Below are 23,850 nucleotides of genomic sequence, written 5' to 3' on the forward strand. Positions count from 1 at the left end.
CCTGCTGAGTCAGCATTTCCCCAGCATCTGTGCTCCGGGGCCTTCCCGTGGGAATTCCTCACCTTGCTTAGACCTTCCCATTCCCCTCACCCTGCTGTCACCACACATACACACCTCCATGTGTGGATGTGGCACTTGGGGCAAGGACTTGTGGCCTTGGCAGCGCTGGGGAATGGTTGGACTCGATGGCCTCAGAGGGTGCTTGGCAAGGTGCTGATGGGTCAAAGGTTGGACTCAATGACCTTGGAGGTCTTTTCCAAGCTCAGTGATCCCAGGGTGTCCCATGTGGCAGAGCAGCAGGTCCTGCAGCCGCTGCCTGGGGGAAGCTCTGCCCATCCCACACATCTATTTTGGAGGTCCTCTTACTTGAGCTGCCCTGCAACTCAGGATGGAGAGGGCAGTTAATGGAAATAATTAAGTAGCTAGATAACTAACTGCCTGCTGCTTCTGCCCAAGGCTGTTAGTTATCTAGTTTTTTAATTACTTAGCTATTTAGTTGTTGAGTTGTTTAGTTATTTAATTATTTAGCTATTCAACAAATTAATTATTTAATTACTCAATTACTTATTTAATTATTTAGTTATTCTGCAAATTCATTATTTAATTACTTAGCTATTTAATTATTTAGTTATTCAGTAAAGTCATTATTTACCCTGCACGAGCCCCGCAGTCCGTGTGTCACCGTTTCCATCCAAATTTCAGTTTTACCCCGCAGATGTTCCATTCTGGAAATCCCTCTGGGGAAGGGGAGCTCTGTGGACACACTGCACTCTGGCATCTCCCTCACTGCCCCCCCGGAAACTCCGAGGCAGCAACGGGAAATTCCTGCAGGTTTGTGGAGCCCCGGGGGGAGTTTCAGCTTCAGCCAACTCTCTGTCCCACCTGCCCTCCTCGTCCCTCTGTGCTGGGAACCCCCGTGGGGCCGCAGCCACATCCCCCTCCTGGGGTGGTGGGAGGTGAGGGGACGTTGGGGGTGTTCTGGGGAACATCCCAGCCGTGTTTGCCCGGGTGGGAGGGAGCAGAGCAGCAGTGCAGGACTGGAGCTGCCCTGCACGGGGTGGGCAAACAGGCCCAGGCCCCACACTCTGCCAGGGGAGGTTCAGGTTGGATACTGAGAACATTGGTGGAGTCCCCACCCCTGGAGGGATCCACAGCCGTGGGGATGTGGCACTTGGGGACGTGGGGCAGTGGTGGCCTTGGCAGTGCTGGGGAACAGGGACTCGACAGTCTCAGATGTTCCTCCAGCCTCAACAATTCCATGATTCCATCCTCTGCAGAGGGTCCCCAGAGCACACCTGGCCTGGCCTTGATGCAGAAGGGGGGGATGACACCCTCAGGTTGGCCGTGCCCTACACACCTGGTGCAGGTGATGCTCTGTCTGGGGAAGGTGCTCTGAGAGCAGAAACAGCAGCTCTTGAGCATCCGTGTTGCTGCTCCACATCCTGCTCTCTTGACCTCAGGACCTGTTCACCACAGAGTTATTCTGGGCTGTTACACTGTGTTCCACAGCTCTGGGCTCTTCTTTCTGGGAGAAAACACTTACAGGTTAAATACATCCCGAGGTTCTGTGGGTGAGGAGACAAACACAAACCCACATCGTGGAGAAGATACGAGGGGGGATGTCCCAGTTCTGCTCCCTGGGATGGCCGTGGCTCTGGTGAGAGAGGCAGGAGGGACCCCCTGAGCCCATGTCTGGTGTGAACTGGCCCCAAATCTGCGAGAGAAGCAGAAGAAAAGCAAATAACCCTGTGAGGTTGGTGTGGAGCTGAGCTCTGCTGCTCTCTGATCTCTTGGGGGGAGTTTAGTGGTCCGGTTTGAGGGTGAAAGGGGGAAGGACAAAGCCCAGTGCTGAGGACAGGGGTGGAGTCCCAAAGGAGGCTTTTGGGGAAGCCACTGCTGCCCTTTCCTGCTGGAATCTTCTCTGACACCATTCCTGTGGGAACCAAACAATTCCTGCCCCCCTCACCTCAGAGCTCTGCTCAGCCAGGACCCCTGTCTGTGGGGTCCCACAGCTCCCCCCTGCAGCCCTCACGGGGTTGGAGATGGGGGGAGTCTGTGAGACACGGGGCTGCCGGGGGGTTCCCAAGCTCAGGGTCGGCAGGACCCTGGGGGTCACACGGGGAGCTGATGTCACCCAGACCCAGATGGGGCAGTTCCCATGGTGGGGGGCTCAGCTCTGGTGGGCCCTGCCTGGTCCAGTCCAGAGCAGTGCCAGGGCTCTGTGCTCAGGTGCACCAAGGAGTGGGGGGACAGCCCCCCTGCCTGCTGCAGGCACTGGGAAGAAAAGAGCCTGTGGGTAAATAAAAATGATTTAAAAAGCCCTGGGAACAATGGTGCAGCAGCTGTGGCTGCCCGGTCTGGGGTGGGAGCCGCGGGGCTGAGCCTGGGAAAGCAGCAGGTGAGGGCTCAGGGCAGGGAGCAGGGCTGTGCCCAGCCGTGCTGAGCTGTGCCCAGCCGTGCCACCCTCCTGTCAGTCTGTCCCTGTCACTCTTGTCATTGCCAGCCCCGGGGGGATGAGCAGCTCGGGGGATGGGGCAGTGAATCATGGAAGGGTTTGAGTTGGGAGGGACCTTAAAGCCCATCCAGTCCCACCCCTGCCATGGGCAGGGACACCTTCCACTAGCCCAGGTTGCTCCAAGCCCTGTCCAACCTGGCCTTGGACACTTCAGGTCCATCTCCTTAAGGCTCTGCTGAAGCCAGACCCAGCTGCAGCCGTGGTGCCAACGCCCCTTACCCTGAGGGCACGGTGAGGTCTTGGTGAGGGGCTGCCTCAGGACGTGCCACGGACACCCCTCATGTCCTGGAGGACAGACAGGGCTTGTGTCCCACCCTGTGCCAGGCTGCAGTACATCCTTGCCCTCTCTGCCCTGGTCCTCCTCCACAGCATCTGCCTGGACCCTCTTGGTGCCCCCCACACCAGCTGCCCAGTGCCTGTGGGGTCTGATCCTGCCACCTCCCCTGGCCCCTGGGTGATGCCACCGCAGTCTCTGGGTGATGCCACCAGGAGCCCTGTGGAGCTGCTGGGCTGCAGGACCATTTCTTGCCTCACAGGGACCTCTAGAGTCACCCTCCCAAAGTCTCAGCATTTCTCCAGTCACACACAAGCCGTGCTGCCCGGTCTCACCTGTCCTGTGCAGGCTGGAGCACCCCAAGGAGCTCTGTGGGCTCCTCTTCCTCACACCAGCCCCAGAGAGACCCCGTGAGTGCCCCAGCTCTGGGGACAGTAGGGCCAACCCCCGTGTCCTGCTCCTCACAGTGACACCCTCTAGTTCTGGGACTCCTCCCTGCTCCTGGGCTCTGCTCAGCCCCAGCCATGCCAGGTACCCCGAGGGTTCCTGCTGTACCCCACAGAGCCTCCTGGAAACCAGCCCAAGGTGGGAAGTGTCCACAGCAGGGAGGAAACCTGGAGCTCCTTGTACAAGCCCCGTGTTCGGGGTGCAGAGCAGCACATCCTCCATTCTGTAGAATCACAGAATCACTAAACCTGGAAAAGATCTCCGGGATCACAGAGTCCAACCTGCAATGGAAAAATTTCCCCTACAGCTCCCACTTGGCCAGGACAGGGTGGCTCAGTGCTGGCACCGGGGACGGAGGAGCCCAGCCCTCACCCGGGAGAGCTCAGAGCATCATCCCAATCCCTTCCTAAAGCCAAAGTGAGGGGAATCCAATCCAAATGCTGCAATTTGAGATGCACGAGGCCTCGAGGAGAGATGATCCCGATGTTTTAATGCCCTCACTCTGCCTGGCTCCCGTTGAACGTTTCCACGGCTGCTGCACCGTGATGGTGCCTTGGCAGAGAGTTGTTGCCTTTCTTGGATCCTGGATCCTTCTGCAGGACCAGGACCTCCCTCTCCTGCTGCCTTCTGACCCCAGGAGCCATGGGGAGGCATTCCCAACTCTGGGGGAGGAGGGAGATGTGTCCCAGGGAAAAGGGCCCTGGAGGGCTGGGGTGGAGGGGCCAGGGCTGGGGTCAGTGTTGCTGGGTGGGGCAGGGCACTGCTCAGAATTGTCTTCTCTGACAGTTTTGGACTTGATGATCTTAGGGGTCACAGAATCATGGAATCTCTGACTCATTTGGGTGGGAAGGGACTTAAAAGCTTATCCTGTTCCACCCCCTGCCATGGGCAGGGACACCTTCCACCAGCCCAGGTTGCTCCAAGCCCCATCCAACCTGGCCTTGGACACTTCCAGGGATCCAGGGGCAGCCACAGCTTCTCTGGGCAACCTGGGCCAGGGCCTCACCACCCTCATGACGGTACCCAGGTTCAGGGGGTTGAGGATTTTGGGGTGCAGGGCCACAGTGAGCTCTCCCCCTGCACAGCCCCTTGTCTCCTGTCCCCACCACGTGGGTGCCTCTGTCCCTCTCCTGCTCCACATCACTGGGGTTTAATCAGGAACCAGTTCATGGACAAAACTCCATTTTGTACCTTCTCTTTGAATTCCCCTGTTGCTGCAGACTCTGTGGTTCCAGCTGAGGAAGAAACACAAGTGTTCTATTAAGAACTGGGTGAAAATCACATTAATTTAGTGTTAGTGGGGCTGAAGCTGAGTGCAGAGAAGCATCACAGCCAAGGGAGCAGGTCAGAGCTCGGGCTGGGAGGGAACATTCCTCCTCCTGCTGCTGCTGCCCTGTCCTGGAGACACAATAGTGTAGGAAATACAGCAAATCTGGAGAGGGAATGGCTGGAGGAGATGTTGCTTTGCCAGGGAGTGAGAGGTGGTTGTGTCCTCCCTCATTGCATAATCTGTCACATCAGATTTCTGGGAAAAAACCCCAAGTGTTTCACATGAAATAATCTTCCATGTCAGGGAAAGGTATTCTCATTGCTCTGTACGATGAGTTTACTCTCGCACTTGATTAGAAATACTTTAGGTAGTACAATGTTTTGAAGAGCTGAAATAAATAACTGCCCAACCATTCCAGAATAAATGCAATTTATGGCTGGCCAGGTCACCCTTGGCTTTTGAACTGTGGGGGTTTTTTTTAAATATGTGACAGAGGATGTAAGTTGGGGTGTTGTTTTTTAAGGGAAAAGCTTGGGAAGTGAATACAACTGGGTCTTCCATATGTACCTGTGCATGCTTGAGCCAAATTAAACTCAATTTACCATCAAAGAATCATGGAATGTCAGAGTGACTTGGGTGGGAAGGGACTTTAAAGCTCATTCTGTTCCACCCCCTGCCATGGGCAGGGACACCTTCCACCAGCCCAGGGTGCTCCAAGCCCCGTCCAACCTGGCCTTGGACACTCCAGGGATCCAGGGGCAGCCACAGCTTCTCTGGGCAACCTGGGCCAGGGCCTCACCCCCTCACAGCCAAGAATTTCTTGCAAATCGTGATTTTGTAGATTGTTGATTTGATCAATGATCTTCACATCATGCTCGTGGTTATAGCTCAGTGCCCACGGGCCGGGGGGCAGAGAATCCCCTCCCCTGTGGCAGCACGAGGGGGTTGTTTTGGGAGGTTTCAGCAGTGGATCGAGGCAATTTTCCCCCGTTGCAGACGAAAGACTCCCAAGGATCCGCGATGCTGATGCTCCCGGGAGGGCCCGGGCTGAGCCCCCGCAGGTCCTCACGGCCGGGAGGGAGAGAGGAAAATCACTTGCAATGCAAATGCTGGAAAAGCAGGAAATGCCTCACCCGGGCGTGTTAACTGCTGTTAATGGTTAATGCATGGCCAATTTAAACTTCCCCAGGTGCCGGGGCTGATGCTCCCTCCGAGAGCCGGGAGAGGGAAGGACCGACATCCCCCCCTGGAGCACCGCGGGGTTTGGGTCCCCAGCTCTGCACCGCCCGGGCTGTGCTTCCAATCCCCACACTGGGCTGGTCCTCCTGGTGAGTCATTTAATACCGAGCGCTGAGATCCGGGGCAGTGATTCTGTTTGAAAAGACCGAAGGGAAGAAAAGCGGCGTGTGAGAGGAATAGATTTCCATAAACTGGAAGTGGAGGTGGAAGGCGCTTTGCAGCCCACACGGAATCTCACCGGCTGGCCTGGGAACGTTCCCAGGCGGATTTAATCCCCAGTTCTAGACCCAGCCCGGCTCGATTCACCTGGGTGACGTGGGCTTGCAAGTGGAAGAGGAGACTGGATAAATATTTGCGTTGAGCTGAAGGTCTTTTCTGTACCGAGCAATGTTTTCAGTGGACTTTGGGTTCAGGGAGGCCGAGAATCCTCCTTAATGGAAGTGCTTAGAAATGCAAACACGTCTGACTTGGGTATCTGCCGTTTGCAATGAAAGTAAACCAGGCTGCAAACTGGGAAGGTTTGGTCCAAACCATCTGGTTTTCCTTCAATCCCAACCCTGGCCTGGAGTTTTTCTAGCGTATGATGGTGCTTACATGGGGGCTGGGGGGCTAAAATGGGGGAAAGCACATAAACCCATCAGTCCTGTGGTGCTCCTTCTCCTCAGAGCCCTTCTCACGGTAAAGCCTCCGCGGAGGAGCCGCAGCTTGGCTTGTTTGTGTTATTCAAATGCGCAAAAATACCCGCAGGCTGATCAGTTATGGGAGGGCGCTCCCAGCTCAGGGATGATGTTCCCAGCTCCAAACATCCAGCTCCCAGCTCAGGGATGATGTTCCCAGCTCCAAACATCCAGCTCCCAGCTCAGGGATGATGTTCCCAGCTCCAAACATCCAGCTCCCAGCTCAGGGATGATGTTCCCAGCTCCAAACATCCAGCTCCCAGCTCAGGGATGATGTTCCCAGCTCCAAACATCCAGCTCCGAGCTCAGGCTGCCCGGCACTTCAGGAACTGTGGCACTGAGTTCAGAGGCTGGGAGGTGCCACGGGCTGACATCGGGGCACAACTCTGCACTCGGGGTGTCTCTCTGGGGTGTTTCTGCTTTGGGCCAGCATTCCTTTGTCCAAGGATCACTCTGTGCAGCCCACCATGTCTTTGCCCCTCTTTATGAAGGAGCAGAAATGGAAGGAAGGAAAAGGCAGGAGAAGAAAGGGCTGGAGCCCCTCTGCTCTGGAGCCAGGCTCCAGAGATCTGGGGGTGTTCAGCCTGGAGAAGGGAAGGCTCCAGGGAGACTTCAGAGCCTCTTCCAGTGCCTAAAGGGTCTCCAAGAGAGAAGTGTCAGGGATGGCCACAGCCCTCAGAGGTGCAGTTGGGTGTAAGTCACATTGCAGACACTTCCCAGTGTTGGCACTGTGGCAGGATTCATCCCTGTATTTGTGGTTTGTACAAGGAGCTCTTGGAGAATCAGTCACTGATCTGAGCAGGGTGAGGAATGGTGTGATTTCACCTCCCTGGAGGAACACACAGTCCCACCCCAGACACGGCTCTGTGCGCTCACAGATGCAGCCACCAGTCGTGACAAGGCTGACGGTGACTTTTATGACTATTTTTATGACTTTTGCAATCTTTGTGGGACAGTGGATAAAGCTGAGCTAGGAAAGGGCCTGACCTGGTTTGTGGTGGCGATGGAGGCACAGAGAAGATGTTTTCCTTACAGACACAGTTTGTAGCACTGATAGAACAAACAAGGTGCTTCGTACAGCAAAGCACAGTGGGGGAACCCCTCAGGGTGGAAGGCAGGTGCCTTGTGGCCTGATTTGTAACATCAGTAGGGGGTTGTGGTCAAATCCAGGCTCAGCAGGCAGTTTATCCCATCTCTTTCCTGCGCAGAGCCGAGCCAGGCTGACCCCGAGGACGGAAGCGCCATGTACGAGCTCAACGACAGCAGCTTCGACCCCATCACCTTCGTCCTGACAGGCATCCCAGGCATGGAGGAGTCCCACATCTGGATCTCCGTCCCCTTCTGCCTCATGTACCTCACTGCAGTGTTCAGCAACTCAGTCCTTCTCTTCGTCATCAGCACGGACCGGAGCCTCCACGAGCCCATGTACCTGTTCCTGGCCATGCTGGCCGTCTCTGATCTCATGCTGTCCACCACCACGGTGCCCAAAATGCTGGCCATCTTCTGGTTCAGCGCCAGGGAGATTTCCTTTGATGCCTGCATCACACAGATGTTCTTCACCCATTTCAGCTTCATCGTGGAGTCCTCTGTGCTGCTGGCCATGGCCTTCGACCGCTACGTGGCCGTGTGTGACCCGCTGCGCTACTCGTCCACCCTGACGCCCTCGGTGATCGGGAAGATCGCCCTCACCGCCGTCGTCCGGGGCTTCTGCATCATGTTCCCGCCCATCTTCCTGCTGAAGCGGCTGCCCTACTGCGGGCACAACGTGATGCCCCACACCTACTGCGAGCACATGGGCATCGCCCGCCTGGCCTGCGCCGACATCAGAGCCAACGTGTGGTACGGGCTGACCACGGCGCTGCTCTCCTCGGGGCTGGACGTCGTGCTCATCGCCGTGTCCTACGTGCTCATCCTCCGGGCCGTGTTCCGGCTCCCGTCCCCGGAGGCGCGGCTCAAAACCCTGAGCACCTGTGGCTCCCACCTCTGCGTGATCCTCATGTTCTACGTGCCCGCCTTCTTCTCCTTTCTCACGCATCGCTTCGGCCACCACATCCCCAGCCGTGTCCACATCCTCCTGGCCAACCTCTACGTCGTGGTCCCGCCCATGCTCAACCCCATTGTCTATGGGGTGAAGACCAGGCAGATCCGGGAGCGTGTCCTCCGCCTCCTCTGCCCCGCAGGGGAGCGTCCCTGCTCCGGCTGCGGGGGCAGGTGCTGAGCAGGGGAAGGGGGACACGGGACGGGGTTTGGAAAGCAGCACCAAGAGCTGCAGCACTTCTCACCCAAGGTTTGCCCAAGGGGTTCGGGACAAGTTGAGGGTGGTGGGATTTCTGGGGCTTGGGTCATCAGCACTTTCACTGCTGTTTGTTTCTCCTGGAGCCGCTTCCCATGGATGCTCCATCGTCAGAGACCGGCAGGTTCAGCTGAGGAGCATCGAGGCTCCTACACCTCCTGACTCGCTGTCACCTGCTGCTGTTGGTTGTGTTTGCTGTCCTACAGACTCGTTTCTGCCTGTTCCTTCACCTGTTCTCTCGGTGCCCAGACTCTGAACACCTTGTCAGTCACCAGACCAGAGCCTGGCACATCAACCATGGCTGGATGGGCAACTCACTGCTCACCACAGCACAGAGGATGGCTGGCCTGTCCTGCCTTCGTTGCTGAGGGACCCCAGCACCTCTTGCTGCTGAAGGTGTTTGTTTCCCTGCTGAAGAACTGTGGGAGGTCAGGAAAGGCTTTGTTGTCCCATGTTTGAGGGAAACATATCCCCTAAACCATGACTGCTGAACTGAACTCAAACGTCTGGAGTGGCTGGTGACCCCAGGGTGTCAGGGAATGGCTCTCCCTGGATATGGGCTCCACAGAATGTTGTGCCCTGCGTCAGGATAGGAGCTGGTGGATCAAACTCAATCTCCCTGAGGGAGAGCAGGAGCCACAGGTGCTCTGCTCTCTGGGACCAGGGGTCTTCACACCTGAGTGACGCAGGAGGTGACTGACACAGAAACCAATCCCTGCTCTGCTCCAGCCATCCCAGTAACAACTTCAAAAAAAGGGAAAGAGAGAGATTTATGATTTCAGATCAGAACCCCCAAACGTTCTTAACACTCTCAATGCGTTTCTTCTGGTTTTTTTTATTTTCTTCTGATTTGATCAAAGGAGGCACCCTGTGATGGGCACAGGGGAAATGAAAGTCTGTTCATTAAAGGCTGTTTTTCTCCCAGTGGAGATAACAGAGCCGGGTACAAAAGCTGCTCGTGTCGTTGGGTTTTTTTAATGTCCTCAGAACATTTGTGTTTGCACTGGCTTCCTTAGCAAAAGAAAGAGTATTTGCTCAGAACAGCCATGTGGTTTCTAATAGGAGAGGGAGCTGTGAGAAGGAAAATGCGTCAGGAGAGTGCGTTGCTGTTGGTAGCTCTGAGAACAGCTGAGCTGCCATTTGAGTTGGTCAATACATGGGGTTTGGAGCAACCTGGGCTGGTGGAAGGTGTCCCTGCCCATGGCAGGGGGTGGAACAGAATGAGCTTTAAGGTCCCTTCCCTCCCAAACCATTCTGGGATTCCATGATTCTGTGGTTCTATGGATCTGTCTGCTCCTTGGGGTTTCCCATAATGGTTTTATACCCTGGGGGAGGCAGTTTTAAACTCGCTGCTCTGCTCCTTGGGTGGACATGATGGCTGGGTCAGGAGCAAACTGCCCAGGGACATGTCCCAGAGTCAATGAATCACCAGCTGGGCCATTCCTGGCCAGGGGCCCATGCCTAATGGGGCATTAGCCAGCTGAGCAGGGAGATTTATATTTCAGTGTGGTTAAAATGTCAGCTTAATAACCCACACGTGGTGGGAAACTGCAGCTCCTGCACTTCCTACTTTTTCTCCAGCTCTGGAAACACCTATTCTTTATTAGCTCAGTTGATGGTTTTTGTGTCTTCGGAGTGCAAGAACCCTTTTCTGAGGGGGAGGAAGGGAAGGAGGAAGGTTCTGTGCCCATGGAAGGGTGTTGGAACAAGATGAGCTTTAAGGTCCCTCCCAACCCCAACCATTCTACGTTCTTCCATGATTCTATAATTTCAACTGGCGTTTTGTGAAAAGTAAATGAAATCTCAAAAACCTTTGGGAGATAAGTGGAAGTTGCTGAGAATCCTCTGCCCTCAGTGAATGTCTTTGCACACAGAGGAGCTGAGTCTGTGCCTGGAGTGGGGATGGAGCCTCGGGCTCGTGCTGAGTCAAGCTCTCAGCGTGTGTTTGAAAGGAAAACTCTCTCCAGTGTGTGATTGCTTTGCTGCATGGTCAGGGACAGGCTTGGCTTTCATCACGGACAAAGCCTCGAGTGTGCAGGGTTCAAGTACCCCATTTCCACTGGGGTTTATTGCTGTCCATGGACAGTGGTGCTTTGTTAACTGTCCTTCCTCTGCAGAGCTCTGGGGACGATGAATTAGAGCAGAGAAGCTTCATGGTTTTAATTCCTCTCACTTCTCTCGTTGTAATGTCTTGGCAGGTGGCAGGAGAGTGGCTCTGGGAAGGACGGGCAGGGGACAGGAGGAGGGGGGTGTCAGTGGCCAGCTGGATGTGTGGAGCTCACCTGGGGTGGGTGAGGAGCCCACCCAGTCAGGATGCCCCGTCCCTGGAAGTGTCCCAGGCCAGGCTGGATGGGGCTCGGAGCAACCTGGGCTAGTGGAAGGTGTCCCTGCCCAGGGCAGGGGGTGGAATGAGATGATTCTATGAAGTGCTAATTTAATAAAATCCCCACCACACACAGACATGGAGATAATAAACAGCACAGCACCTCCCTGAACTGTCCTGTCTGAAACGAGGTGGTAACTCAGCATTCAGGGGGAGGTTTTGGTTGACTGATTTGCTCTCAGGAATTAGAGGTTCCTGCTGGTCCCCAAAGGTCCCTGACAGCTCCCTCAAGGGTCGTGGCAGCCAGGAAGGTGCTGACTGCAGGTCCCCTGCCCTCACTGCACAGCCTGCTCAGCGTCTCTGCAGGTTTCTAGGGGAGAAACAGTAATCCAATAAAATCAGAAATGAGGACAAAATCAACTGAGAGGTTTGTAGCAGGAATACCTGCTGATCTCTCGCTCAGAGCTCCCAGATTCCTCTCCATCGTGTTTCCCCAAAAAGCTAAAACAGTTTCTGGTTCCAAAACACTTTGAGTCTGGGGCAAGGACAGGGGTAAAGTTCACAGCTGGTGTACAGGTCCCTACCTACCCAGGCTGGTCCAGGCACAACCCTGGGAACCACTTTGGGATCCAGGACCAGGGAATGAATTGTGCAGGGCTGACTGTGGCGGGGGGTGATGAGTGATGGAGTGGTGAGAACTCCCTGAGACTCCTTCAGGGACAGCCTGAAGGTCTGCAGGGCTTGACAGTCCCCACCCAATTAGTGCAGTGGTAGGAAATGCCCAGGGAGAGGAACCAGCGATGTCCCTGGTGCCCTTCACCACCTGTGCCAGCACAACCACAGCCCTGCAGTGCCCCAGGGCCACCAGACGGGCCTTAAACACCAGGCTGGGGCTGTCCCAGGGCTGGCACAGGAGGTGACACGCAGGAGGTGACACCCAGGAGGTGGGTGATGGCACAGGAGGTGGGTGATGGCACAGGAGGTGGTGACACAAGGAGGTGGGTGACACCCAGGGCTGGGTCACAGCACTGTTGTTTCAGCTGGGTGTGGTGAGACAGAGGTGGATTAGAGAGGTGGGATGGGCTGGGGTCCCCACAGGGTTTATTGAGTGACACAGCCAGAGGTACGTGGCCATTTTATTGAGTGACACAGCCAGAGGTACGTGGCCATTTTATGGAGTGACACTGCCAGAGGTATGTGACCATTTTATGGAGTGACACTGCCAGAGGCACGTGGCCATCCCCTGGCAGCAGTTCCAGCTGGGTGAGCCCAAACTCCAGGCATGAACTGGTCCAGGAGGGCACTGTTGTGTTTCACAAGGGGGTGGAAGCAGCACTCTGCCCCTGCTCAGTTCCTCCAGACCTGGTGGATGTGAAGGGATTTCCCTTGGAGAAGGATGGGTTTGTGTTCCTCTAACACTTGGAGAGGACTGTGAGGGAGCCAGTGCAGAATGTGCTGTAAATTTTCCATATTCCCTAAGTCCCCAGTGCCTGGATGCTCAGAGAATTTCATTGTTTATTTTGCACAGGCACCACAGCTCCTGGTGATCCAGCAGCAGCCTGGAGCCCTCCTCTGTGCTCCAGAGACAGAATGCACACAGTGGCAGCTCCTGACACACCTGGTCACTCCTCCTGGGACCCAAAATTCCCCTTTGCACCCTGGATATTGTGACAATGCCCTGCTGCTGAGGGCTTTTAACTTGTCTCTGCATATCTGGAGTGAATCTACTGAATCCTCCAGGGAAGGGAAGGGAGCTGGGAAGGGTCTGGAGCAGCAGGAGGGGCTGAGGGAGCTGGGGGGGCTCAGCCTGGAGAAAAGGAGGCTCAGGGGGGACCTTCTGGCTCTGCAACCCCCTGACAGGAGGGGGGAGCCGGGGGGGAACAAGGGACAGGAGGAGAGGGAACGGCCTCAGGCTGTGCCAGGGGAGGCTCAGGTTGGATATTGGGGAAATTCCTCCACAGAAGGGGCTGCCCAGCCCTGGCACAGCTGCCCAGGGAGGTGGTGGAGCCTCCATCCCTGAAGGGACTTGACAGCTGTGTGGATGTGACACTTGGGGACATGGACATGGGTTAGTGGTGGCCTTGACCATGCTGGGGGAGAAATTGGACTTGATAATCTCAGTGGCCCAAAGAATGGTAGGTCTCTATCAAAAGTGCAGATCAGCAGATCTGGACAACGTGTGCCTGGGGGGGTCTGGAAGAGCAGGTGGAGGAGCCACCAGAACTGTGAGTCTTCCTTGGGTGTCCCCTGGCTCAGCCAAACCAGTCAGGAAAGGAAAAAAAGTTTCTGACTTAAGTCAGGAAAAACAGAAGTTTATGTGCTTCAATTTAACAGAGAAATAGGATTATCAGAGAAATCTGAAACGGTTTCATTTGCCTTTAGATCCAAATAAAATAACGGCAAAGTGAACATGAGACCTGATCAATACAGTGTAAAAGGGCAGGAATGCAATTAACAGCAATCAGGGCTCTTTGGGGGTTTGCCTTCCGTGCAGTCCTGGCATTTCATTTGCCAGTGACTCCAGATGGGGTGACAAAGTTACCCCAAGGCTGGACACAACCCATTTTTTATTGTCACAGCATTGTGATGCAGAGCTCATTATGTCACACAAACAAATTAATAAATGATAAGTAAAGCAGCTGCTGGTGGAGTTTGGCCAACTGCAAAGTCTCATTTTCCATACATGTCTCGTTTTCCATACATGTCTCATTTTCCATACATGTCTCATTTTCCATACATGTTTTCCATACATGTCTCATTTTCCACACCTTCCCGGGAGGTTCTGCAGGGACTGGCCAAATGCTGGGTCTCCTGTTCTGTGATGGGTGTCAGCTCTGTAGAAACAAGCACAAAATCCTTGCTAATCAGGTTTTTAGCTCCGGCAAAGACACCTGAGATGAGTGCAGAGTCACCCCAGGAGGGGGGCAGGGGCAGCTCCAGGGAAGGGGCCCAGCCCTGGGGGGGATTGGGAAGCTCGAGGGTCTGAGGGAAGGAGGGTTTTGGTGGGGACACCTGGGGGGTGCTTGGCCCCAACGTGAGGGTCCCCGTGTGTCCCCGGGGGCAGCCAGGGGTGATGGTGGGCAGCACAGGGCCATGTGTCCCTCAGCTTGTTCCCAAACGCTTCACCCAGTCCCCAGGGCCACATTTTGGGATGTGGATAGGGAGGGAATGGTGAAGGGGGGCTTAGAGTCGTGCTGGCTTCCAAGGCAGGTCCTGCTCCTCCCAGAGCTTCCCAGTCTCCTTGGGACAGCTCTCCCACTGCTCCAGTGGTGATGGGGATGAGACAAGGAACCAGCACATGGATCCAACTTTGAAGGAAAATGAAAGCAAAGCACCTTACAGGTGCTTTTTGGGGTGATGAAGGGGCGAAGGTGGGTGATCACAGCAGTCCTTTGCTGTGAAAAATAAGTCTTTTGTTCCAGAGACTGCTGGAAATCAAGACGAGCTCCTTGAGTGTCTGCTGAGGGGCTGGGAGGCCGTCAGGTGACTTCAGGTGAGCTGTGGGGTGCTACCTTGACCTGAACAGTGTGGCCTTCCCCCTGGGCTGGGGTAGGAAGGGGAGAGCTTTCTTTACATATTTCAGCATTTCTGGCATTAAATATCCCTCTGCTGGTCTGGTAAATGCAGAAGGGCAAACCCCTGGTTTGAGCCATGGACATCTTTGGATTGTGAGCACCATCTGGAGAGTTCCCTCTGCATTAGAGCAACAGAGGAGCCTGGAGCATCTGCCTGGAATCCCAGCTCTCCCTGGACAATGTAAGTTATCAGATGGAACAGGAACAAAGTGTGAATTTTCTGTTTCTTCTGGCTGGCCTTGTACAGGGCTGACTGATTTACAGCCCAGAGCAGGGACTGGAGCAGGTTTCCTTGGAGAGCTCATGAGCTCCATCCTCAGAGGATTTTGGCACCCAAGCCCTTGGCTGACCCTGCTCTGTGCAGGTGGTGGGACCAGAGACATCCCAGGGTCCTGTCCAGCCTGGATCACTCCACAGTTCTGTGGCTGTGAGAGGCTGTCATGGGTTAGGTTCTGTCACGGGTGTTCAAGACCTGTAAGACTAAAGTTTTGTCCTTTTTCAGTCACTGGAAGCCTTGTAGGAAGTGCAAGGAGCAGGCTGGCAATGGCAGTGGCTGCAGTGGCAGCTGGCAATGGCAATGCCCCAGTTCCCATCACCTGTGTCCTGGCATGGGGGAGTCTCACCCCTGGTCCTCCACCCACTTCCAGAGGTCTGTTCCAGCAACTGGTGGCTGTTAGACAGGAGCTGCTTCAGTGCAGCCTCTGAGGGCTGGGATTACCCAGGGGACTCTATTCTGTCTTAGAATACCAGAGTGGTTTGGGTTGGGAGGGACCCTAAAGCCCACCCAGTGCCACCCCTGCCATGGGCAGGGACACCTTCCACCAGCCCAGGTTGCTCCAAGCCCCGTCCAACCTGGCCTTGGACACTTCCAGGGATCCAGGGGCAGCCACAGCTTCTCTGGGCAACCTGGGCCAGGGCCTCCCCACCCTCCCAGCCAGGAATTCCTCCCCAGTCTCCCATCTATCCCTGCCCTCTGGCAGTGGACAACCATTCCCCCTTGTTCTGTCTCTCCAGGCCCTTGTCCAAAGTCCTTCTCCAGCTCTGATTTAGGGATCAGTGCTTGAAAAAAACAGCAAAAAGTTCTAAGCAGGGAGACAGAACAGACATTATTCCAGGACTGTAGAAAACACTTGTTTTCTACAGGGTACAAAACATTAATTTTTAAAGAGCTGTAAGGCATCTTCATTGTGGAAGTCCCAGGAGAAAACATCTGATGCTGAGGATTGTTTAATGCCCTTGAGAAAGATGAATTGGAATGAATGGAAAACTAAGCCAGACATATTCTGATTAGAAATAAAAGCCTTATTTTGAATAATGAGAATAATTAACTGCTGTGAGAGGCACGTGAGAGCAGCAGCAGATTTCCCAGCAGTGACTATGCCCATATCTCCATGACCCTGTGGAGAGGGGAAGTTTTTGGGTACAAAGTTGTTTTCTCAATGACATCTTTGGAGGACCAAGAAGCTCTCCTGTCCTCACTCCTGGTTTGCCCCCCAGCTCCTACTTCTGTGCATGTTTGCAGTGTGACAATTCCTGGTGTTTCTGAGCTGTTCCTGTCCATCCCCTTTGGATGGGCTCTTCTCAGCAAGGATAGATCTCAGAATCACAGAATTTCCTGAGCTGGAAGTGACCCACAGGGACCACCAAAGCCCAAGGGACATCACAGTCCAAGTCACCAGGGTCTCTACAATCCTCCCGGGCTGCTTGAGCCCTGCTGTGCTGTCCTTCAGTGTCAGTTCTGAGCTGTTTTACCCTTAAAGCCCCTCCCTTTCCACGCAGGGCTCTGTGACCTGCAGGTGAACACCAGCAGTGAAGTTTTATGGGTACAACACTCGTTTGCACAGTTTGAAGTTCCCAGGATGGGGTGGAGGAACACGAGGACAGCAGTGATGAGTTTCTGATGGGCAAAGCTCTGGGTAGAGTCTGAAGGGACTCCAGAGTTTTCCAAGGCCACCCAGAAGCAGAATTCATGACTGTTTTCCACACACCTTCCTATGAGCATCTCCAGCCACGGCTCTTCCATGAACAAATAGAAAATCAATGCCAAGCACACTGTGGAAAGTCCTCTCAGAAGGATTCTATGTGGATTTTGCAATATACTGGTTGAAAAGGAATTATTTTAGCTTTAAAAGGTTGACATTTGTTGACGTGGCTGTGCCAGGTGCCAGGGGACAGCACCAGGGCTGACGTGAGCCGGTGGGAAGCAACTCATTTGCTTCCTCAGTGAGAAATTCTTCCCTGTATTATGGAATCATGGAGCCATGGAAGGGTTTGGGTTGGGAGGGACCTTAAAGATCATCCACTTTCCATTATCCCAGGTTGCTCCATGTCCTGTCTAACCTTGGACATTCCCATGGATGGGGCAGCCAGAGCTTCTCTGGGCAACTTGGAGGCCTTCCCACCCTCCCAGCCAGGAATTCCCTCCCAGTATCCCATCTAACCCTGCCCTCTTAGTTCAAAACCATTCCCCCTTGTGCTGTCCCGTCACATCTCAGTGAGCAGGAGGCAGAGCCACAGCCAGCAGACAGGGGGGTGGTGGGGCACTGCCACTGCTGTCCCCAGTGGGCAGTGGGGGCATGAGGGATGAATCGTGGGGACAGGGAGCAACCTGGCATCGGTGCCGTGTCCCAGGTGTGCGTGGCAGCAGATTTTGTCCAAGCAGACAACTGCAGAGCAGGGCAGCTCTTTGGGACTGCAAACACACCCTGGGCTTTGGAATTGCCTGCTCCTGGCACAGAGTCTGGGAACAGACACCACAGCTCATCCCTCGGGAGCTGCCCTGGGCACAGCCCCCGGACACGAGCCGGGCTCTCTGTGAACGGACCAGGGGAGTTCTGATGAAAAGGAAACTTCTGTAACTCAGAAAATTGACGTGGACATCAAACAGCCTGAAAGCTGCGAGCGAGGGCTGAACAAACAAAGCTGTTCTGCTCTGCACCTGGGTTTTTCCAGCGCCTCCACGAGCACTGCTCTTTGGATTTGCAGATGAGGAAACTGAGCAGCGACCTGGGGCCTGTGAAAGCTTCTTTCCAAGCACCACACAAGCAAGAAGCGAACCGTGGGATGCTGAGACACGTTTGCCTCCTTTTGGCTCTGTTTCGAAACAAACCCAGTTTTTCTCGGCTGGGTGAAGATTTGGTGCTGGAGCGTGTCTGCTCTGGGAACAGGGAATTCGGTGGGGATGCTGCCAGAATCCACCACTGCTGGGAGCCCGTGAGAGGAGAGGGGGGAGCCCAGGTGTGGGGGTGCAGGGCTGGCAGCAGAACCCCAGAAGGCCCCAAAGGCTGGCTGGGATGTGAAGACTCGGGGTGTTTGACATCCCCAAAGCAAAGCCAGCAGGACAGGGGTGTTCAGAGAACGAGGGGAGCAGGGTCTGGAGTGGAGAGGGAAGGTCCCTGGGGGCTCTGCAGTGGGGTTGGCCATGGCAGCCTGCAAACAGGTGGGTGTGGTGGTTGTCTCAAGTGGAAATGGCCCTGGAGTTCCCTGAGCTCGTGATTCCCATGTCATGCTTCTCCCTGGGCCCCAGGGACGAGGTTGGCTGGGAACCAACCTTCAAGCTGAAGGCTGGACCTTTCCATGTGTTCCTTCACACAATGGCTGAGCTCTGGTGCCCACCCATGTTCTCTGGCACTGGCCCCTTCCCTGGCAAAGGCAGCAGTGTGGGATAGTTCCAGGCACGTGTTTCCAGCCTGGCCAGGACAGCAGATATCGTCTGCCCAGCATCCCCCTGGAGAGCACCAACGGAGCTTTTCCAGGGCCTGGAGCAGTGATTCCACTGCAGCAGCAATCCTGCAGCTCTCTGGGACACCTGTGCCAGCCTAAAGCATGACACAGCCAGGCCTCACCTTGTGTTTGGGATTTATTTGGATTAGCAATCCAAGTGGAGAGTGACTTTGTACATGGGCAGAGAGGGATAGGACACAGGGCAATGATTTTAAACCAATAGATGTCAGGAGGAATCCTTCCCTGTGAGGGTGGGGAGCCCCTGGCCCAGGTTGCCCAGAGAAGCTGTGGTTGCCCCTGGATCCCTGGAAGTGTCCAAGGCCAGCTTGGACGGGGCTTGGAGCAACCTGGGCTGGTGGAAGGTGTCCCTGCCCATGGCAGGGGTGGCACTGGATGGGCTTTCAGGTCCCCTCAAACAACCCATTCCATGTTCCCATGACTCCTGCAATACCTGCAACCCTAACCAAGCAGTAGCATGGTGGCACTCTTGCCCTGGGGGTTCAGGGGTGTTTGATGCTGTGCTTCACATTGCTCTTGTGGAATTATTATTTTTATTATGGTCAAAACCTTCCCGTGTTTCTCCAGGTGCTGGAGTGACTCCCTGCTGCTGCTGCCTGGAGTTCATCAGTGCTGGAATGGTCCAGCAGGAAACTGTTCCTGCAGGTGGATGTGTTCCAGCATTAACCACGGTGAGATCCCTGGGGGCTGAGGGAGGGGTGGTCACCCACTGCCCCGGGGTGGGGCCCAGGCATTCATAGAATCACAGCATGGAAGGGTTTGGGTTGGAAGGGACTTTAAAGATCATTTAGTTCCACCCCCCTGCCATGGGCAGCAATGCCACCCTGGCACTCCACTTCCAAGGAGGGCTCCAGAGCCCCAAACTCTTCCTCCCATCCCTTAGAGGAGCCTAGCCCTCAGATTCCTCTCTCATTCCTGTGGGGAAGCTCTTCCAAATTCCTTTTAGGGAATTAATCACCAAGAGCGATCTGCATAGCAATAGTCATTCCAGCCAGGGATTGCTATTTCTGCGGGTGTGCTCCGTTATTTGCAGCAGAGATCTCCCGTGCTCGCCGTGCCGCTCGCCCCTGTCCGTGTCACACTGGCTTGGCGGACTCCTCGCTCCTGTTTTCCCGAAGTTTGGCCGAGCCCCCGGGACAGGAGGGGCGGCGGGGCCGTCACTGTGCCCTCGCTGGGCTCCCACGGAGCCGCCGTGGGGACCGGGAGTGCAGCGAGCGGCACCTCCTGCGTGTGGGGCCGGGGAGTGAGGGGCACCCCGGGGCACCCCGGGGCTCGGCTCCTCACTGGGGCACTGGGAGGGCACCCCGGGGCTCGGCTCCTCACTGGGGGACTGGGAGGGCACCCCGGGGCTCAGCTCCTCACTGGGGCACTGGGAGGGCACCCCGGGGCTCGGCTCCTCACTGGGGGACTGGGAGGGCACCCCGGGGCTCGGCTCCTCACTGGGGGACTGGGAGGGCACCCCGGGGCAGCTGGAGCTGCCGAGCAGGGCACGGAGCCTCCCCGCCCTCGGGGGTCCCGAGCAGGTACAAGCGCTCCCACCGCCCCAGCGCAGCCGGGAACCCTCCCCAGGTCGGGAGCCGGTGTTTGTGTGCTGGATTTGGGGCCCGAGGGATCTCCGGGGCGCTGAGAGGCTGGCGCAGAGCTGTCAAATTCCCCGTTAACAACAAACCGGGGAAAAGCCTTCCCTCCTGACGGAGACATCCGACTGAGATCCGCCGCGCTCCGACGGGGACGAGGTGTCCCCGAGAGCTGGGGGTGCGGGCTGGGGGTGTCCTGAGAGCTGGGATGGGGCTGGGGGTGTCCTGAGAGCTGGGGGTGCGGGCTGGGGGTGTCCTGAGAGCTGGGGATGGGGGCTGGGGGTGTCCTGAGAGCTGGGGGTGCGGGCTGGGGGTGTCCTGAGAGCTGGGGGTGCGGGCTGGGGGTGTCCTGAGAGCTGGGATGGGGCTGGGGGTGTCCTGAGAGCTGGGGGTGCGGGCTGGGGATGTCCCGAGAGCTGGGGATGGGGGATGGGGGTGTCCTGAGAGCTGGGGGTGCGGGCTGGGGGTGTCCTGAGAGCTGGGGGTGCGGGCTGGGGGTGTCCTGAGAGCTGGGATGGGGCTGGGGGTGTCCTGAGAGCTGGGGGTGCGGGCTGGGGATGTCCCGAGAGCTGGGGATGGGGGATGGGGGTGTCCTGAGAGCTGGGGGTGCGGGCTGGGGGTGTCCTGAGAGCTGGGGATGGGGGCTGGGGGTGTCCTGAGAGCTGGGGATGGGGGCTGGGGGTGTCCTGAGAGCTGGGGATGGGAACTGGGGGTGTCCTGAGAGGTGGGGATGGTGCTGTGGATGTCCTGAGAGCTGGGGGTGCGGGCTGGGGGTGTCCTGAGAGCTGGGGATGGGGGCTGGGGGTGTCCTGAGAGCTGGGGATGGGGGCTGGGGGTGTCCTGAGAGCTGGGGATGGGGGCTGGGGGTGTCCTGAGAGCTGGGGTGCGGGCTGGGGGTGACCGAGCAGCAGGAGCAGGCGGGAGTGACCCCGCCCGCCCAGGGAGATGCTCGGGGGGCGATGCCGGAGTGGATCTCCCGCCTGGCTTAGCCCCAGCATCCCCCACTGTCCTCCATGCAAGGGAAACGGGTCTGCGATTTTCCTTCTCCTGAGAGGGGAATCACTGGGAATAACCAAGGAATCCTCTCTCCCCCAGCCGGGTTTTGTTCCCCCGAGCTCTCTCCTGAAGGCCGGTTGTCTGGGGGTGGGGGGAGGCTGCCCCCAGGGATGCAGCGGGGGGGGCTCTAGCCTCTCTCCCTCCCTCTGCAGCACCAAAACCCTTCTGCGGTGATCCCAGAGCTCTCTGCAGAGCTTCCCGTCATACCAGGGCAGCTCGGCAGGGACGGGGTTGTTTATTTAGGTAATTGCTTTTAGTTTAAATTGAAATTAAAAGAGTCCAGGGAAGAAGAATCCAAGGGGCTGCTCAGGGAAGCTGTGGGATCTGCATCCTTAGAGCTGCATTAAAACCCGTGATAACAGACGTTTATAGTGAGGATGGATGACGGAGGAAGGGGTCTGATAGATCATGGAGAAGGGGTCTAATGCTGAGGAGAATCCTTTGGTGCAGAGCTCCCGGCGCACTGAGATTCCCCCTGGATCCCTGTTTCTTTGCAGTTTTGCATTCCCGTGTTGCTGGAGAGGCAGAGCTGTTGGCATGGCAGCACAGCTGTCAGCTACCAGCACTAGTAATAGTTTGTCTGTTAATACATCACATCTATTTTTGTTTCATGCAATATTTACACTGAACTGTTTTAAATAATTTACAGGATTTGTTGTTATTATTAAAGAATAGTAATTATTGTTATACAATAATTTTCCATATTCTCATTATTATTATAGAATCAGTTATTATTTTGATGAGTTTTATTTTCAAAGACAGTCCACTGTCATGTTGTGTTTCCCTGGATCAAGCTCCTTGGACTTTCATGGTTCAGGATGTTGTAGACATGGAATTGAATGTGAACAGGGAATCCAATTTGTTGTTGAAGGTACAGTTACTTTCTAACACACAGAGTCAATTTTTTTTGGTGTGCAGGAACCTCACAGTTTTGTTTTTCAGCACTTGCACCACTTTCTCCTCTTGGCTGCACTATGGATAATTCCTGGTTTGAGTTTTGATATGTAAGACCTGATTGCTAATGCAGAAGTTGCTGAAAACATTTGCATTTCTTTTCAACTTTCGTGAGTCTGGCTCTGATCCAGCCTCTGGGGCTCTTCAGGTCTCTCTAGGGCAGCAGCACATCCTTCCTCTGGCTGGAGGGGGAATTCCACCTCACTCAGGTTTTCCCCTGACACAAAGGTCTTTCCAAGTGCCTGGTTAAATTTTATTTCTGCTCTGAAAAAGAACTGAAAAGCAAATTGAATGGGGTCCCAGAGCCCAAAGGGAAGGGAGAGACTTTGGAGATAAGGAAGGAACTTGCAGCTATCTTCAGACTTGGAGCTGATTTTGTTCTCTACTCTAAGTGTGAGTCCAGGAGCCTTAGAAGTCCCCATTCCTGATGTCTGAGAACATCTTGTGCGTCCCTGCAAACACTTGACCTTTCTTCTCTCATTGCTTGATTTCTTCCTTCTACTCTGGGCTCAGAGAACACAGAAGTATCACAGTATCTGTGCAACCAGGCTGATTCTGTCTCCAGCCACTCTGTTTGAAGTGGAAGCACTTGGAAGAAAAACACATTTCTGTTGTATTAAAATGAAATGAGGAGAAAACATGGACGTTGCTGTTCACACAGGAGGGGGAGCCAGGACAGGCTGCAGGGCAGTGCAGAGCACGGGGCTGTGAGTTGGGTTGGTACCTCTGGCTGTGGCTCTTCACAGAGCAGAGCAGGTGCCAGCAGGCGTTTGGAGCCCATGGAGGAGCTCGAGCACCCAAAATCCCGTTCTGCAGTGCCTTCTGCCTTCAGGTGAACACACCCTGGTCAGCCTGACTGACCACGTTCATCCTGGTTGGGATCGGGGCACGGAGCAGCTGCACGTCTGGATCTCCATCCCGTTCTGCACCTCATACCTGGCAGCCCTGCTGGGGAGCAGTGTCCTGCTGTTCCCCACGTGGAGCGAGCACAGCCTCCACCAGCCCATGTACCTCCACCAGCCCATGTACCTCCTCCTGCCCATGTACCTCCTCCAGCCCATGTACCTCCTCCTGCCCATGTACCTCCTCCTGCCCATGTACCTCCTCCTGCCCACGCTGGCCTGGCACTCTCCACCACAGCGGTGCCCGAGGGGCTGGCTCTGTTCTGGTTCTGTCAGGAGATTTCCTTTGGTGCCTGCCTGACCCAGCTGTTCTCCCTGCACTCACCTGCTCGGGGGGTCGGGGATCCCGCTGGCCACAGCCTTTGACTGCTCCAGTGCCATCTGCTCCCGCTGTGCCAGGGGCAGTGCTGGCCCCGGCAGCCACGGCCAAACCAGCCTGGGGGCTTTGCTGAGGAGCTTCTGCATCATCTTCCCGTGGATTTTCCTGCTGAAGTGGCTGCTGTTCTGCGGGCACAGGGTCATCCTGCACACCCCCTGTGGGCACACGGGCACCGCCCGCCCGGCCCGCACCCACACCTCCCTCAGCAGCTGGTGCCTCACGGTGCCTCTGGCCGTGGTCACGCTCCACCCTGGCCTCCTCGCTGTGTCCTGTGTGCTCATCCTCGTGGTGCTGTTCAGGCTCCTCCAGGACCACAAGGCTTCCAGCACCTGTGGCTCTCCCAGCTGTGTTTCAGTCTTTTTCTACGTTCCCGTTGCTTTCCTGGCTCTGATGTGACACTTCAGCTGGAACGTCCCCTGCCACGTCCACATCCTGCTGGCCAACCTGCACGTGCTGCTCCCACCCCTCTGAGCCCCTCGTGTGCAGAGTGAGGGCACAGTAGAGCAGGGAGAAGGGTGTGAAGGTGTTTGCCTGCTCCAAGAGCCACTTCCTGGGAGAACAGCAGTGAAGGTGATGGACACCTTGATGGGACTCCAAGCTCCCCACCCCAGAGTGTCCTTCAACTCTT

At 55.8% G+C, this 23,850-nt stretch overlaps 2 protein-coding genes across 2 annotated transcripts; both read left to right on the forward strand.

The window, feature by feature from the left end:
* The first annotated feature begins 768 nt into the window (after nt 1–768).
* On the forward strand, nt 769–9,676 carry LOC127472668 (olfactory receptor 52B2-like). The gene is made up of 3 exons (XM_051791239.1): nt 769–831; nt 5,696–5,834; nt 7,631–9,676. Exons 2-3 carry the CDS (start codon nt 5,708–5,710, stop codon nt 8,638–8,640), a joined length of 1,137 nt encoding a protein of 378 aa, XP_051647199.1. The 5' UTR covers nt 769–831; nt 5,696–5,707; the 3' UTR covers nt 8,641–9,676.
* Nucleotides 9,677–22,797: 13,121 nt separating this feature from the next.
* Nucleotides 22,798–23,618, forward strand: LOC127472719 (olfactory receptor 52B2-like; the record flags this gene model as incomplete). The annotated part of the gene is given in 4 exon segments (XM_051791300.1): nt 22,798–22,822; nt 22,825–22,969; nt 23,050–23,163; nt 23,165–23,618. Coding segments are annotated over 4 exon segments (738 nt in total), but the record flags the coding sequence as incomplete, so codon positions are not given.
* Nucleotides 23,619–23,850: the final 232 nt, after the last annotated feature.

Source organism: Manacus candei, unplaced genomic scaffold (genome assembly GCF_025592945.1).
Source record: "Manacus candei isolate 608988 ecotype Guabito, Panama unplaced genomic scaffold, ASM2559294v1 h1tg000031l, whole genome shotgun sequence".
Lineage (NCBI taxonomy): Eukaryota > Metazoa > Chordata > Aves > Passeriformes > Pipridae > Manacus > Manacus candei.

Excerpts from the sequence above, each read along its gene's own strand:
- LOC127472668 (XM_051791239.1), top strand. The coding sequence starts at position 5,708 with ATGCTCCCTCCGAGAGCCGGGAGAGGGAAGGACCGACATCCCCCCCTG. Across the intron at positions 5,835-7,630 it reads ACACTGGGCTGGTCCTCCTG|AGCCGAGCCAGGCTGACCCC; the intron begins GTGAGTCATTTA and ends TTTCCTGCGCAG.